This window comes from Bubalus kerabau, chromosome 14 (assembly GCF_029407905.1).
Source record: "Bubalus kerabau isolate K-KA32 ecotype Philippines breed swamp buffalo chromosome 14, PCC_UOA_SB_1v2, whole genome shotgun sequence".
NCBI classification, from domain to species: domain Eukaryota; kingdom Metazoa; phylum Chordata; class Mammalia; order Artiodactyla; family Bovidae; genus Bubalus; species Bubalus kerabau.
Genome location: NC_073637.1, coordinates 45,535,226 through 45,553,179, shown reverse-complemented (window position 1 = coordinate 45,553,179; position 17,954 = coordinate 45,535,226). Strand labels below are relative to the sequence as shown.

Below are 17,954 nucleotides of genomic sequence, written 5' to 3'. Positions count from 1 at the left end.
ATAAATAAATATTTTAAAAAGAAAAGATATATCATTGCACTTCTTTGTTATAAACACTGGATTGTTAGTAATAGTAGATACAATTTATATTAATATCTTGGCTTCCCAGGTGGCACTAGTGGTAAAGAATCTGCCTGCCAATGAGAAAACTCAGAGAAGCGGTTTCAATCCCTGGGCTGGGAAGATCCCCTGGAGTAGGAAATGGCAACCCACTTCCATATTCTTGACTGGGAAACTCATGGACAAAGTCCCTGGGGCCCCAAAGAGTCAGATATGACTGAGGACACAATTTATCTTATTTTGAAATTTTAGTCTGAAAGCTAAACTTATAATATTGATTCACTGCATGGCATAATTAAAGCAGTGAAAAGATGACCCAAACCATCTTTGACCTCCTGGAGCTCATAAGCTGCTGGGTTATAACCTAGAGGGGCTGGGAACATAAACCTATGACTGTGGCAGGCTGGCCTGGGAGATGAGTGAGAGTGGTGGGTGCTACAAGAGAGAAGCCAAGTGCAGTGGGAGTAGGCAGAATCAAAGAGGAGAGGTCTCATCGGATTGAGATAAACCGAATAAAGTTCAGGAGAAGAGGCTGTCAATGCAGGTGGGAAACAGATACACTTGGAATGGCACCCCACTTCAGCACTCTTGCCTGGAAAATCCCATGGACGGAGAAGCCTGGAAGGCTGCAGTTCATGGGGTCGCTGAAGGTCGGACACCGCTGAGTGACTTCACTTTCACTTTTCACTTCCTGCATTGGAGAAGGAAATGGTAACCCACTCCAGTGTTCTTGCCTGGAGAATCCCAGGGACTGGGGAGCCTGATGGGCTGCCGTTTATGGGGTCGCACAGTCGGACACGACTGAAGCGACTTAGCAGCAGTAGTAGCAGCAGGTAACTATTGCTAATTTAAAAACATAGTAGCAACAGCCAAACTCCTGTGATGTTTCAGGCAATGTGGGCTAGAGGCCTAGCCAGAGTCTCTAGGTAGCACACAAGGAAGCTTCCTTCCTTCTTAGACCCAGATGGCTTGGAAATTGGGCTACCACCTTAGAACTATGTAATAATCAACCTGACTTCATTGAAGACAGTAACTGCAGAACACTCAAACAGAATGTTGATGCTAATTACGAAAAGTGTTATTACAGGAACTTCAAACTGTCCCTTGATCAATGGACGTGAGCCTTTTGATATTTTCAAAAGATCCCTGTTGATAAGTCTACCCTTTGCTTAATTTAATTCATTTAACTCATTTCAGAGTGTGGTCCTTAATCCTGCACTCAAAACAGTCCGATTTTATTGCACGAAAAATCTTCTGAATTTGTCACTTAAAACCCTGCACTCTATTAAAAAGACAAGGCCACATCATTTTTTCCAGAGATTCTTTGCAATTTTAACCTCTTGACCTGTTTCGGGCCTACTCTGGTAGACAGTCTAGGGTATTATTTTGGGAGCAGGAGAACATGAAGAATGAGAGGGAAAAGGAGCCACTGGCATTTGAAAATAACCTTCCTGCGTTTGCCAGTCAATAAGCACAGAAGAGTAGGTGTTCTGGGAGGCAGAGAAAGGGCATCTTCAACGCCCCGGAGGAAACTTCTGATGATAAATAACTTGAGGGTGCGTGCGACGTAACGCCATCCCTGTCTCCACGCGGTCCCCACGCAGCCTCCACGGGGCTGCCGCGTCTTGGCCGTCCCCGCCTTCCCCTCTCCTACAGGGCGGGTTCCAGCCTGCGCTCACCCGGCCCTCCCCGCCCCGCCGCCCGGCACCGCCCGCCGGTCCTCCTCCCGCGCCGACGCGGCGGAGCGCACCGGCCCGCGGGGTCAGGTGGTTGGGTGACGCCCCGGGAAAGCGCTCCCCACCACGCGCGGGCGGCGCCACCGCGCCCGACGCCTCCGGGGGAGGGGACTTCCCGGGAGCAGCGGGCGGAGGACGGGAGGAGCACGGCGCGGCGGGCGGGCGGGCGGGCCGAGCTGGGACGGGCTGCCGGCGGGAGGGAGACATGGACCGCAGCGAGCAAGGTGAGGGCGCGGGCGCTTCCGGGGTGGGCGCGGGGCCCGGCGCGGCGCGGCGCGGCTGGGGGCCCGGGTCCGGGGTGCGGCGGCGCGCGGCCTGGCGCCCGGGCAGGTGCGGAGCCTGCGGTGCTGGAGCCGCCAGTTGCGTCCCCGGAGCCGGATCCCGGGTCCTGGTGGGGCTGGGCTGCCGGGAACCGGCGCCCGGAGGGGGCGGATGGGACCGCGCGAAGGTGCGCGGGTGTTGGAGACTGCAGAGAGGACGGGAAAGATAGAGAAGGTTCTGGGAGGCGGCGGAGGGCCGGCACCAGGCGTTCGGAGCCGGGGCGGCGGATCGAGAAGCGCTTTGGTGAAAAGCGGTGCCCGGGAGCCGTGCTCACCTCGGTCTGGGACCGGTGGAAACTGAGGGACTGAGGACGGTGGGTCGGTTGGCCCCGCACGAGGGGCGCGTGAAGCCCTCCCAGCCATACGTGAAGACTTTCTGCTCTCTCCTTCTTAACGTGGTTAGGATTTTTGGTGGCATTTGAGCCCGTGGCGTTGGTTTTGGTTGCGAACATTTAACATCCCCCAATTCTGGAGCAGTGTCTCTAGGTTTGTTTGGAGGCGGGGAATTTTTCGTAGCGAGGGTCCTCTTTTATCCATCAAAGGAGAAACCCCTCCAACACAAAACCTTAGTCTGATTACTCTAGCTTTGACTGCACTTGTTTCTGAAAATAGTATCTCAAGGGAAATTACTTCCAGTAAACATTATTTAAGAGCGATGTGGCATAGTAGAACTAGGTTTTCAGATTTAAATATTGCCACATCCTAGAAATCTTTACTGATAATAACACAGTAACCACACTAACCATAACACAGGTTCGCGGCAAGCTTTTAAATATATACATATAAAGGCTAAATAAAAGTAACAGTATTGAGGTTAATTTGGGGAAGTGGGGATAGGAATTATTACTATTTTGAGTCTTAACACAAATTTTTTGTGTGTGTTAAGGCCAGTATCTGCCTTCATGCATACGAATCAAACCATATTCCATGTATACTGTTTTGTAGTTTACTTCTGGTCAGTTGTAAAATAGGATTTTTGGAGCCTTCCAGCTTTTCCTTTCTCTCAACTCCTCAAATTAATCTCATCTTACATTCATTTGATACCGTATGTACACGTGTGCACCGTTGTGTCCAACTCTTTGCCACCCCATGAACTGTAGCCTTCCGGGGTCATCTGTCTATGCAGTTTCCCAGGCAAGAATGCTGGTGTGAATTGCCATTTCCTTCTCCAAGGGATATTCCCCACCCAGGAATCGAACCCAGATCTCCAGCACTGCAAGCAGATTCTTTACCAGCTGAGCAATGGGGAAGCCCCATACAATATGTAGTTTACAGTATATATGTAATACATTATATATGTACATATATACACGTGTCCACATATTGTCTAGATTTCAAACTTCTTGAAGTTAGAAGCATATATTTCGTTTTTGTCCACAGTTGAGTAACCTGGTGATGGTAAACATTTACATGGTTGAGTCGGAAAGCTCCTCACAGGTCTCAGGTGTATTATTGTTAGGAGAAGGCCTAGAGGCTACCACATAAGTCAGTATTTTTCTATCTGGATTTTCATGGGGGTAGTAAGGGTGTCCAGCATGTGAGCATGCATACATGTGTATGTCTTACGCTGTGATATTTAACATAATGATGTTTTTAGAATATGTGGCTATGTTTGGTACTCCTCAAAGTAGATGAAATATTAGTAGTGTTTGAATTAGGTGAATGGAGTGACTGATTTTATTAGATTTTTGTATTCTAGTTTGGCTGGTAAGAATCACGGCCAGTAGTAGTTCTGTAATATTCCAATTTGCTGATACACTTTATATGGTTATTGTAGGATTACTGTTTGTGTGTGTGTTTGTGTATATGTGTCTAAGACATGTTTAATAAATCCCTTGGTTTATAAGAGGAGTCTTTTTCTGTCTCTAATTTTCAGATGTTATTCTTTGGTAAAGATATTTGTTAGTCATGTTACTCCTTGCATTTAATTGTCATTCTTAGAGGGCGAGGGAGTCCATCCTCTTAAAGTGGAGAACTTGGACGCCAGACTCTAAATGAAAGACGAGCTAGCTGCCTGGGCAAGGTCAACTGAGGCTACATAGCTTGGCAGTCTTAACAACCACTTGGCGTTTCCTTATACTTTGGGTTCCTTCTGCCTCTTTTTTGTCTTTTCATCTTTATGTTCCCACGACACACAGTTTTTTAGAAATGTTTGTTGACTGCCTCAGATGAAAGGTAAGTGCCCAAGGGCCAGTCTCCTTCCAGCCCCTGAAACCTACTGAGTCCCTCTGAGTTGGTTATTTGCTTCCCACTTCCTCCTGTTCTTTTTCTCTGTGTTTTAAAGAAACAGAACTCTGGTTGGATGGACAAAGTTGCTGATAAGACTGCAGTGGGTGTGGAGAGTAAGTTTATCTGTCAGTTCTCTGAGCTAGCAGAGGAGACAATTCTTGAGCAAGTGCATGTAGACTCCTGGCTGAAAGTGAGAAGGGAACCTGGATTTTTAACTTGCAGGTTCACCAGCAAAGTGTGTTGGCTAGAATAAGGTTTATTCAAAATCTGTGATTGTCTGCTGAATTGTGATTTTTTTCAAAGTACCTAAAAGCAAATCATAATATTTTAGGATTTAACTTACTTTTTTAACGTGTGTGGATTTTGTTGTGTTTGTCCCTTTAAAAAATACTCTAGGGACTTCTCTGGTGGTACTGTGGTTAAGATTCTGTGCTCCCAATGAAGGGAAGCCTTGGTTGGGGAACTAAGATCCCACATGCTGCACAGTGTGGCCAGGAAAATAAAATCCTCTAGATACAAAATTAAATGGCCTACTACTTGTCTTGAATGCATGTCTCTGCTGAAATGTCTCCTTATCTGTTCCTTCTTATATGAAGTTGTCAAAATCTAGCCTTTGCTACTGATTTTATTGAATAGAGCTATAATGTTTTGAAATGAACAGTTTTATTTCAGCGCTGTATTCTGAATGCTTTTCAGTATCAGTCTGAGATTTGCGTATTTTTCGTGCCCTCCCCCATACCCAGACTCTGTATACAGTGCTCTGCTTATGTAGAGAGCAGTCAACATCAGATGATTTAAAATTCACCATAAACGACATACTGCCTCTTAGGAGTTTCTATGGGTTCAGCACACTTAACGTGTGTGCCATTTCCCACCTTGAAAGTGCAGCGGCCTGCTAACTGTAGAATACACCATGTAAAAAAACTCCTGACTGCCTTTTATGGGGCTGAATAGATAATTGTGCTCGAGTACTCTCTTATATTGGCTTCCCAGGTGGCCCAGTGGTAAATAATCTGCCTGCCAATGCGGGAGACACTAGATGTGGGTTGGGTCCCTGGGTTGGGAACATCCCCTGGAGGAGCAAATGGCAACCCACTCCATATTCTTACTTGGAAAATTCCATGGACAGAGGAGCCTGGAGGGCTACAGTCCATGGGGTTGCAAAGAGTCAGACATAACTAAGCACGTGTGCACATACACGCGCACGGGCACACTCTCTTATATTAGTAATAACTTGTAGTTTAGCACCATTATATTGACAGTCACCTAGCCACTAAGCATTTTATCTGTGTTTGAATTAAAACACCACCACAGCTTTTTATTTTAAGGGGGTAGGGGAAGGCTGCTATGGTCGAAACAACTGGGGAAAGGGGAAGCCTGCAATGAAACAGTGACAGATAATAGGTCACTATAATTTCAGCCTGGTAATTATGCCTTCAAAATAACAAAATGGTGAGGTGTTGTTGATTTACAGATAAACGTAGAAATGAATGGGTAACAGCTTTGAGGGTCTGCTCACAGATCTCTGGGTGTGAGTCACTCAGCATCATGGTTTCTTTGGTCAAGTCTTGCTTTCCATATGGTGATAATGTCTTTGTTAACTTGCATTCACTTCCTGCATCTGTTTCTATGCAGCAGTCTGCTTGGTCCCTAGGGGAGAGCTAAGTGGTAGGAGGGGTTGTGATCCATCAGTGAGATCTCAAAACAGAATAATCTATGTACACAATAAAAGCAAATACACTCAAGGTTCCCAGCTGAAGAGAACACCCAAATCCCCTGACCTTCTGTGCTCCTCCTGGTCCTTGTATTGGAGGCTCACATTATTTTATTTTCCTTGTAGGTTTAATTATTTCTGTTTAATTGTTGACTGTTTTAAAATCTCTCTTCTGAGACTCTCCCAGATTTTATTTAAACTGGGTGGGTACCAGAAACCATAATCTTAGCAGTGTATTTTTATTAGAATAAATGTCCAAGGGATCAAGGGATTTAATGTCTAGTGCAAGTTAAAAAATATTTGAATTAAAAATACTTCTTGGTGGCTGAGAGGAATTGTTCATTTTAGAAAAATCAGAAAATACACATGGAGAGAAAGAACATAAAACCACCTATAATCCTATTCTGGAAAATCACTGTTAGCATGTTGGTTTGTATCCATCCATATAGCTGTCCTTTTAAACAAATCACAAAATAATCTCTTACTGAATATGTCATCTTGTATCTTGCCTCTTCTTTAAAACCCAGTATTTTAAAATACCCTTCTGCAGCATCATTTTGACTAGTGTGACCAGGTAATTAATGCACATGATAGAGTTCAGAATGATTAAAAGGTTGCAAAATGTTAAATCTCCCTTCCATTCCTGTCTCCTTGGCTATTTCTCTTGGGTAGTGATGTCACCATTATTAACAGTTTCTTCTCCATCCACCCAGAGAGATTCTACTTATGTAGGTATACACACTTATATTTAAATATGTACAGTATTAGTGTGTGTGTTGTATAAGCTGTAGTGCACAAATTAGTTCACACCTAACTTCTATATTTCTATATATACTATATATACTAACAGTATATATTTTAGAGATCATTCAACACAATGTTATATAGAGTTGTTTCATTTTTCAGGGCTATTTGTAGATGTCTATTTTTAGATGTACCATGTTATGTACCAAACAGATGATACTTGCTCCCTATTGAGGGACATTTAGGTTTCCCCTAATATTTTGCTATTAAAACAAAGCTGCAGCAAATAAATCTGTATGCAAATTATTTGATAAATGTGCTGGTGTATCTGTAGGAAGAATTCTTAGAAGAATGTGACTGTTCAATTTTGATAGTGCTAGATTCTGCTCCATAGAAGTGGTGCCAGTTATAATCCACCAGCTATGTGTGAGCATCTGCTTCTCTCTATCATGTGGCCAGGGTGTTGTCACATTTTTCATCTTTGCTTCTCTTGTGGGGGGAAAGATGTTTCGCAGGCTGTGTTTATTATATATTTTTCTTAATATGAAGGCCATTATACTTTTGATATGTTTGAGATCTATCTATATTCATTTTCTGGGACATGTCTGATCATATACCTTGCCAGTTTTTTCTATTGTTTTATCCTTTTCTTCTTGATTTCTTCATGACATGAATTGCTATTATATTTTTTCCTAGTTTGTTGTTCCTTTTGTGACTTTCTGGTGATTTTTTTTCTGAGCAGAAATATTAGTTGATGGCAGTTTTCATTTAATAGCTTCAAGCTTTTGAATCATTCATAGAGATGCTATCCTCACTTTGAATTTATGTTTTTATTTTTTACCTTTAAATCTTTCATCCATCTGGAGTTTATTTTGATTAAAAAATGTGAGTTATGAATCTTAACCTCCTTCCCAACTCAATTGGCTCCTCAATTGTCCAGCACCATTCACTCACGAATGGGTCTTTGAAATACTGCTGTTGTCAGTACTAAATTTCTGTATTCTTTTCTTTCCCCCTGTTCTGTCCTAGCAACTAAACTGTTTAAATTATTGTGGTTTCATAACATGTTAAAATGTCTGGAAGGACTAGTCTCTCCTGATCACTCTATTTTTCTTTTTAGTACTAGATGTTTTTCTAGCTGTTTTTGCCAGATTTTATTTCCAAATAAACATTAGAATCAACTTGGTCTGGATGAAAATCCAACAGAAATGTAGTTGATATAGCTTTCTTCCCTTCCCCTGTTCTCTATCCTCCTCATTTCCCTTTCTCTTTCTATTTTTTTTATTAGACCTGTTTCCTTGTTTTTTTCTTTATTGAATATCCCAGTATATGTTCATCATAGTTGTATTGTACATACTATATATACAATTTTATATTGCATTTTGGATACTACTAGATAATAATTTTAATGTACCATTGAAAAAAGTATCTTCAAACTATATTTTTTGATGACTGTACTCTTTCAGCATTTGATGTTTAACTTTTTTTTTTTTTTGGTGGGAATATAGATTGCTTTTTATTTTAGCTATTATAATACTTTAAAGAGAAAGTGTTTTAAGATAAATTTCTTGAGACAGGACAAAGGATGTGAATATGCTTAGGTTTTTCATGCCTTTGGCCAAATTACTTTCTGGGAAACATAATTATTACTGCTTTTTTATTGTAGTAAAAATGCATGACAAGAAATATATTATCACAACTGTATTTAAGTGTATAGGATAGTATTGTTAACTCTATGTACTTTATTGTGTAACACATCTCTAGAACCTTTTCATTTTGATGACTGAAACCCTGGACCCACTGAGCAACACACATTTTTTTTTTTCTCTACAGCCCCTGGTATCCACTATTCTCTTTTCTGCTTCAGTGAGTTTGATTACTTTAGATAGATCATTAAAGTGGAATCATGTAGTATTTCTCTTTTTATGACTTATTTCACTTGGCATAATGTCTTCAAGGTTCATCCATGTCATTGCATATTGTAGGATTTCTATCTTTTTTAAGGCTATATAACATTCTAGTGTGTATGTATGCCACATTTTCTTTATCATCTTTTATTTTCTTTGTTCATCCCTCACTGGACATTTAGGTTGCTCCCTCCTCTTGGCTGTTGTGATCATGGGTGTGCAAATTCTCTTTTATGTCCTGTTTTCCACTCTTGGGTATATACTGTAGGAAAGGAATGTTTATTTTCCCTACCCTTCTTAGTTCTTTGGCTTGTCTAATAATTAAATTAACATAGGGGAGGCCAACAGGAGAAAACCAAATTTAGTTGCATATGTTCGGGGGTCCTACAAGAATATGAGACCCTCAGGCATTTAGCCAGTTGAGACTTACATGACACTCTGAGCTATGGAGAAAAGGGATAGGGTTCTGGGTCTTGAAAGGTGAGAAAGACAATTCACAGGAAGATGGAGAGAAGGTTTGGTAAAGTATTTTCCATTCCCTGCAGGATGATAGGGCCCAGAAAGGACTTTGATCTCTAGCCCCAGTCCAGCGGCCCACAGTTCACCCCACCTCACCTGGACTATTTGTAGTAATATCTTGTGATAGTTCCCTTCCTGGACCAGATACTCTATCTAAATTCTTTTAGACAGGTAAGGGAGAAATAAAAGGTTTTCCTCAGTCTGCTGGATTTTGATTGCCATCAGCTCAAAATAGTCACAATTCCAAAGTGGTAGTTTGAGGGAGACTTGTTCTGAAATCCTCAATACCCAGAAATAAAATTGCTGGTTCCTATGGAAGAAACACAAGCTGGAATCAAGATTGCCAGGAGAAATATCAATAACCTCAGATATGCAGATGACACAACCCTTATGGCAGAAAGTGAAGAGGAACTAAAAAGGCTCTTGATGAAAGTTAAAGTGGAGAGTGAAAAAATTGGCTTAAAGCTCAACATTCAGAAAACGAAGATCATGGCATCCGGTCCCATCACTTCATGGGAAATAGATGGGGAAACAGTGGCAACAGTGTCAGACTTTATTTTGGGGGGCTCCAAAATCACTGCAGATGGTGACTGCAGCCATGAAATTAAAAGACGCTTAGTCCGTGGAAGGAAAGTTATGACCAACCTAGATAGCATATTCAAAAGCAGAGACATTACTTTGCCAACAGAGGTTCGTCTAGTCAAGGCTATGGTTTTTCCTGTGGTCATGTATGGATGTGAGAGTTGGACTATAAAGAAGGCTGAGCGCCGAAGAATTGATGCTTTTGAACTGTGGTGTTGGAGAAAACTCTTGAGAGTCCCTTGGACGGCAAGATCCAACCAGTCCATTCTGAAGGAGATCAGCCCTGGGATTTCTTTGGAAGGAATGATGCTAAAGCTGAAACTCCAGTACTTTGGCCACCTCATGCGAAGAGTTGACTCACTGGAAAAGACTCTGATGCTGGGAGGGATTGGGGGCAAGAGGAGAAGGGGACGACAGAGGATGAGATGGCTGGATGGCATCACTGACTCGATGGACGTGAGTCTGGGTGAACTCCAGGAGTTGGTGATGGACAGGGAGGCCTGGTGTGCTGCGATTCACGGGGTTGCAAAGAGTCAGACGCGACTGATCTGATCTGATGGTAGTTCTGTTCTTAGGTGTTTTGTTTGGTTTGTGAATTTCTCTCCTGTTTTCCATTGTGGCCATACCATTTTACATTCTTACCAAGTTATTTTAGAGAGAACATTGTAGGGACCAAACACCTGCAGAGAGAGGGAGCCTCTGTGGTTCTAATTTTTCCATATCTTTAGCTACACTTTTCATTTTTGATAGGGGCCTTCCTAATTGAGCTGAGATAATATAATATCTCAGTGTGGTTATGATTTGCATTTTCCTGATGATGAGTGATGTTGAGTGCTTCTCGGTCATCTTTATGTCTTCTTTGGAGAAATGTCTATGATTGGATTATTAATTATTAATGTATTCTGGATACTTAGGCCTTATGAGATACGTGGTTTACACATATTTTCCTCCCATTCTGTAAATTGCCTTTGTCACTCTTGGTTGTTTCTTTTTCTGCACAGATGTCATTGCTTTGGGGAAAAAGAAGAATTAGAAAGCTTATAGGTAAAAAAAATGCCATCTCTTTTCATTTAAACGTTTTCCACCTTCTAAGAGGCTGTAGATGATATTAGCCATTGGTTCCCCTTTTGACATTGGTTGTTCCTTCATTGTTTTAATATCTTTTTATTTTATTAAATTAAAAAATTTAAATTGACTTATTTTTTGGCTGCACTGGGTCTTCGTCGCTGCGTGTGGGCGTTCTCTAGGTGTGGCGAGCAGGGGCCACTCTCTGTGGTGTGCGCGCTTCTCATTGCAGAGGCTTCTCTTGTTGCGGAGCCTGGGTTTAGGTGCGCGGTCTTCAGCATTGTGGCTCACAGGCTTGAGAGCACGGGTTCAGCTGCCCCAAAGCGCGTGGGCTCTTCCCAGACCAGGAATCAAACCCATGTCCCTACCATTGAGCCACCAGGGAAGTCCTCTCCTTTACTTTAAAATTGTGTCTTTGCCTTCTTCTGCTGCCACCCTTCTCCCCTGTTCATAGTAAACCTTTGTGTTTTGTGGAAAATATTTATTTTTTCTATTTTGGTTTTGGTTATGTTTCGTGTTTTATGTTATTTTTCTAACAGAAGACATTATGAAGAGCAGATATTTTCTTGGTGACAGTTTTTAGAGTAACTTTCATGGCTCTCAGTTGCCTTCAGTACTTTTTTCTCTGCGTTTATGTCTTCTCTTTAGATGCTTTTGTAATCAATACTAAAAGTAGTGGTTCTAGGTAGGACTACTAATTTACATGCTTTGGCTTATAGGCATGGTGACTGTACTTCATGTTACAGCTATGCAAATGTAAATGTCAGCTTAAAAATGATTTAAAACATCACCATATAAAGTTTTGGATTGAGAATTTACTTAATAGGATTAAACTTCACCCCTTGTATTCTGAGCTTTTTGGAGGCATTGTGGTATGGTAAAGGAGCTTATGGTGTAATGAATAGGGCTGTAGGAATAAAGATAGCAGTTTATCCAACCCATTAAGATTTGTACTTGGTTAGAAATGAAGTGTCAGTAGGAGACTGTTCGGTTTGTATTCCAGACTCTCATTCAAGTGTGTACATAGTTGGTACTCCATAAATATTTGTCCTATTGTACATATATTCATTAGAAGATTTCTAGCGTATATAGAGTCACATGGGATTAGATAGAAACAGTTAACAGGGAAAGATAATAGTTTGGCAGGGAGACAAGAATACCTGTTCCAAGAATACCGGTTCCAAATGTGCTTATAGTTTTATACATAATCACTGAAAGTCTGATCTGTAAATAGAAGCCAAATTGGTACTTTACTTCTCAAGTGTACACGTAAGAGTATTTATGTATACATTTACAAGTAGAGGAGGAGAAAGTGCTGATTAAATGTTTATTCTCCAAAGGAAGTTGGATGTAGTGCTCACTAAGTAACTTTCTTAAATGTTTTCTATGCTATTTCATCAAAAGTAGTTATTTGCTTCTAATGTATCCTGAATTTAAGAGGCATAGATGGTGTTGATACATTTTAGTTTTCTTTCAGTTAAATTGAGAAGGGCAGTGGGGATGTTGACAGTGGCTGAAAGGGTTTGCTACTAGTTAACAGAATGAAAATTATATTAAGAGGGAAAATGCAAACATTTCTGCTGGCTGGAGCATTTTAGCAAATTGATGACCAACTTTCCATTTTGGTATATACTGAGTATATCACTTTCGGTGTATCAGTTTATTAGCGGTGGGAATGATGATGCTTCTACCTGCTTTTTGCACAACTCCTTCTAATTTTTCTTCATATAATTTCAATTCAGTCTTTCCTAATGCAGGGTAATAGGATTGATATCATTTTTGTTTTATATATGAGGAAACAGAAGCTGAGAGATCAGGACTTCCCCATTCTCTGCTAGATGTGGAGATTGTTACAAAACCTTTGTCCACGCCTGTTGTTTCTCAAAGGGTAACTGGTAGCCAAGAACAGTTTCAGCTACATTTGCAGTTTAAAGGGCTGGGAACACTTCAAACTTTTTAGAAATATTTTCCTTCCAACAAATTAAAACAGAATTGGAATCTGAAGGGACACCACTTCAAGCTCTGCATTATAATGACCTAAGTTTTCTAGCTGGGGTTTTACTGGGCAACTTTTAGTAATACCACTACTACCACTAATACCAGCAACGACATCTGCTCAGGGTTTTCCATATACCAGATTCTGTTCTAAATGTTTTTCGTGTTTCATTTTGAAAATGTTTAGAGCAAATCTGTGAGCCACATCCTTGTTTTACAAATGAAGAAACAAGATGTGAGAAAATGGAGTAATAACTTTTCCAGGAGCACAAAGCTTGACACAGACAGAGCTGGGTTTTAAATCCGAATTATTTGGCCATAGTGTTCCTGTCCTTATGCTACCTAAAAGTATAATGAAAGGTGTTGTTCAAAATGATGCCATTCTGTGGTCACTACCACGGGGAAGGGAGCGCTGGGACCGGTATCCACGCCAGAATGTGGTCTGTCCTCAGGCACCAGAACCGGTTGAAAATATTCAGGGTAAAGAATGCTAGAGCCGAAGGTATGTCTGGGTTGAAAATTGGTTTTCATCATTTTCTGGTCATGAGACACTGGTTAAGTCACTCAACCTCTTTTAGGTTGGTTATACCTCAACTATTTGTGAAATTTAAGTAAAAATCTGTGACTGGCGTGGGGGCTCAATAGATACTAATTCTCAAACGGGGTGTTTGTATTTCTGTAAAATGCTAATTCGCTGATTTCCAATTCAAATTAAACATTTCATTTATTTGGAGACAATTATGAGATGATGCAGGCTTGCCTGGTGGCTCAGCAGTCAAGAGTACACCTGTAGTGCAGAAGACCTAGGAGATGTGGGTTCAGTCCCTGGGTTGGGAAGATCCTGTGGAGGAGGGCATGGCAACCCACTCCAGTATTCTTGCCTGGGGAATCCCATGGCCAGAGGAGCCTGGCAGGCTGCAGTCCTTAGGATCACAGAGAGTCAGACACGACTGAAGTGACTGAGCATGCATGCACACATGATATGATGCCTGCCCTCACAGGCCAGGCTGGAGAAACATACAGAGAATTCTGCCACTGTGTGAGGTGGAGGTTGTAAGGACTGTCTGGCTGACTGAAAAGGAAATGAGGAACTCTAGCTGGTCATCAGGACAGGAATCTAACCTCAAGTAACCTTTGAACTTGAAGGCAAAGTAGGAATCCTGGTAAGAGGTAAGAGAAGGAAGGGTGCGGAAGAGGATTTGGGAAGAAGCTTCAGTATGTGCAAAGGTGCAGAGGCATGAAAGGCAAAAAGATGCTCAGAAATTCCCTGTGACTGGAGTTCACGGTGGTCACTAGGGGTGTGTGAGCTGTCTTGTGTGCTGGGATCAAGATTCAGGACTGTGCTGTAGAGCAATAGGCTGGTGGTGGCAAGTGGGAGTTTGGTTTTAGAGTAACATTTTGGCAGCTATGTAGAAGGGACTAGCTAACCAAGCAGGGGTGTCACTGTGTTCCATGCCAGCGGTGGGGGGTGCTGGATTCCTGAGGGATCTTTGGGTAGAATGGGTCAGATGTGAAGGGCGAGGATCTGAGAATAAAGAAGAGCAGAGAATAAAGAAAAGCCTTTGGGCTTTTCAGACCGCATGGACTTGGAAAGGGACCAGAGGCAAGGGAAAGAGAGGGAATTTCATTTGGGTTGTGTGTTACATCTGAGGTCTGTTCCATTTGTCTAAAGTTGTATAACAGACCATCCCCACACCTAGTGGTTTAAAACAATAGCTTTTTTTTTTTTTTTTTTTTGGATGGTCACAGACCTGTACGTGGGCAGGGCTTGGTGGGGACAGCTTGTCTCTCCTCCACTCAGCCCAGCTGGGAGGCTTGTAACATAAGACAGGGCTCATCTGAAGGCTTCCTCAGTCACATGGGGGCCAACAGTTGGGGCTCCTCAGGCACCTGGTTCAATCCCCATGGTCTCTGGTGGAAACAGCATGACCTGTTTGAGGATGGTGATTTGCTTGCCTGTTTTTAGGTGGAGACCATGCTGTTGATGCAGCAGCAGGCCCCCTCAGGATGCCCCGTAACAGGCTTCTTATATTACCCTGGTGCTCCCAACCCATGGGTCCTAAGAGAGAGGCTGGCAAGGGCTGTGTGGCCTTGTATGACCTCGCCTCAAAGTCATGTGGAGTCGCTTCCTCCTCGTTCTGTTAGGAATGTGTCACAAGGGCCAGCCCAGATTCAAGGAGGCAGAGTTAGACACCACTTTTGGTGGGAAGAGGGTGCATACAACAGATGTGTGCACATATTTTAAAACCACCACCAGGTCCTTGTGGGATGTTGGTGTGGCTGGGTTAGGGGTGAACTATGGATCTCTAAGAGAAGGAGCTGGGCAGGAGAGCATGTGATCATTTGTAGCTGTTAATTATTAGCATGTTACTTCCATATTAGCATGTGTAATATTTGAAGCTATTAAGTTTCTGAGACGGCCCAGGAACAAAAGTAGAACAGAACATGGAATTTGAAGATTTCAGGGCAGGGAGAGGAAGGTGCAGGATAGGGAGTGTAACTTTCACAGGCTCTGGAGAGGCCAGGTAGATTGAAGGGAAACAGTAGATAATGGCTTTGGTAATGAGGACCAATTATGGATAATGCTGAGAGATTCAAACTCCAACGATTGGAAGGGAGTTGAGAAGGAACAGGGCAGATGCTATGGATTTGGGCCTTTGAGAAGGGTCAAATGTGTGTGTGTTTTGGTTTTTTTAAAATACAAATTGAGACTGCCCTTTTGAGAAGCAAGGTGGTGTTTTAAAGGGAAATCTGGATTACCTTGGTGATTTGCTTGCCTGCACTGAGTGTTGTTTTTTGCTTCCAGACACAGAGAGGATGCTGTTTTGACCTTTGTGCCTGTTTGTAAAATGAGAGAAGAAAGCAAGGCAAGGGAGAATAACTGGATGCACCAGTCCTGTGTAGGTCACTGGTTTTGGTTATGATGCTTTTAATGCACAATGTATTTTAATAGTCCTATCCTAGAGTTTGACCTTCAAGGTGCTCAAGTCTGTAAGCAATAATTCACTTGAATGTGTAAGAACCTTGTGGGGAATGAGTACTTATTAAATATCTGTGAAATGAAAGCATGATACATTCTCCAGGTGGAATGAGGGCCACAGAAGCAATTTAGCCTCGAGTTGACATTAGAGCCAAATCATAGTAAAGCTGTGATTTTTTTTTTTTTTTTTTTATATCAGCAATTTCTCAGGGCACATCTGAAGTTGTGAGCACTCCCTTTTCTTCATGGAGGATCTCAGCTGCAGGATTGATTTATGCCACATCTGAATTTGTCAAACAGTCTCTTGAGAAATATTTTCCCTCCAGAATGGCAGTCCCCTCACTGGAGAGTCAGCCAGCTGGGTCACTGTTGACCTTCCAGTCAGCTGCTCTGGTGATTTTTCAGTAGGTGGCTACTTAATATTCGCGGCTTCAGGCATTCAGTGAAGATTTTGACTAACAGTAAAGGTAGGCGCAATGGTAAAGAATCTGCCCATCATTGTAGGAAGTGTAAGACGTGGGTTCAATCCCTGCATTGGGAAGATCCCCTGGAGTAAGAAATGGCAAACTGCTTCAGTATTCTTGCCTGGAAAATGAAAATCCCATGGAGAGAGGAGCCTGGGGGCTACCGTCTTTGGGGCTGCGAAGAATTGGACATGCCTGAGTGACTGAACACATAATGCACACGAAGATAACATGGCAGATTTCCCTTGGCTTTTATTTTTCCCTTCATTACAGTCCCTTCCCAAACTTTGTGCCTCTTTTTAGCCCCGATTAGAGACTCCAGGGCTGGGCACCTTGCTGCCCTGCAGTGACCTCTGGCTGGGCCTGTGGTCACTGCCCATGAAGGTCTGATGACATTTTCCTAGTCTGATTATTCTCTTCAAAACGGCAACATTGCTGTTAAATTTGAAAAGCAGTGACCTCTGATGAAACAGCCAACTTTTCAGAGTGTGCTGGGTCCCTCCTGTTCGTAGCAACATTGTTTACAAGGCAAGGTACTAGGTTTCCAGTGTTCACGGCAGCAGTGTTTACAATTGGCAAGGTAGGGAAGCAACCAAAGTGTCCATTGACAGACAATGGAGAAAGAAGATGTGGTGTATATATACAATGGAATACTACTCAGTCATAAAAAGAATGAAATTTTGCCATTTGTAGCAGTACAGATGGATGCCCGGAAGGCATTATGCTAAGGGAAATAAGTCAGAGAAAGATAAATGCTGTATGATAATCACTTCTATGTGAAATCTAAAAATTGCAACAAACTAGTAAGTAAAACAAAAACGAAGCAGACTCACAGATACAGAGAACAAACTAGTGTTTAGCACTGGGGAGAGGGAGCAGAGAAGGGCAATGTAGGGGTAAGGGAGAAAGGTTACTGTGGGATTATGTGAAATCATGTGTGAAACTTTTGAAAACTGTGAAGCACTCTAGAATTTAAAGAATCTTTCATTCAATATAAAAAAAAACCAAACAGAAAACAAAGTGTAGTAGGTCACTTTGATTATTTTCTACAATCCAGTGCTGCGCAAACCTCAAATTCTGCGTCAGTCTGTCTGTTCCCCTCAGTTTGGGTGTGCGCATGCGTAGTTGTTTCTCTGAGTTTTCTGTCGTTCCTCTTTGCCTTTCCATTCTCCTTCCTTTTGGTGTCTTTTTATTCTACCTAATTTCCATTTTCTCCTTTTTCTTCTCTATCTTTCTCCGTGTGGGACATACTGTGCAACCCAGAGGTTTTGTTGCTCTTGTTCTTTTTGTTTCGCTTTTACTTAAGGGATGTCATGGGTTTGTTTGAGATGTTTTATGTTTCTTATTAGAATTAATTTTTTTTATGTAGGGGTTAAAAAAAAGCCCTGAAAACAGATTTCCTAGTTTGTTTATTTATTATTAATGTCATTGCTATTGTGTAGCTAATTTAGATCCCCTCTGCCCCCGTTGGTGTGTGTATAGTGACTCAAAGCTTAGAAAAAATTATTTCAAATTATTAATTAGAAATTTTCAGAAATCATACTTTAGTAGTTGACCTATTTGTGTTTCTCTGTGTGGAGTCTCAGCAAAGTTAGGAACACTCAAAGGCTACATAATTCTTAAAACTTAATAGCACCCC

At 42.0% G+C, this 17,954-nt stretch overlaps 1 protein-coding gene across 1 annotated transcript in view; it reads left to right on the top strand.

Annotated features, from left to right (window-relative positions):
• Positions 1-1,804: 1,804 nt before the first annotated feature.
• TPD52 (tumor protein D52) overlaps positions 1,805-17,954 on the top strand; it is a 128,087-nt gene continuing 111,937 nt past the window's right edge. The window contains exon 1 of the mRNA XM_055546342.1: positions 1,805-2,020. Within this exon, the coding sequence (XP_055402317.1) occupies positions 2,002-2,020 (19 nt within the window). The 5' untranslated portion in view covers positions 1,805-2,001. The remainder of the gene's footprint in view (positions 2,021-17,954) is intronic.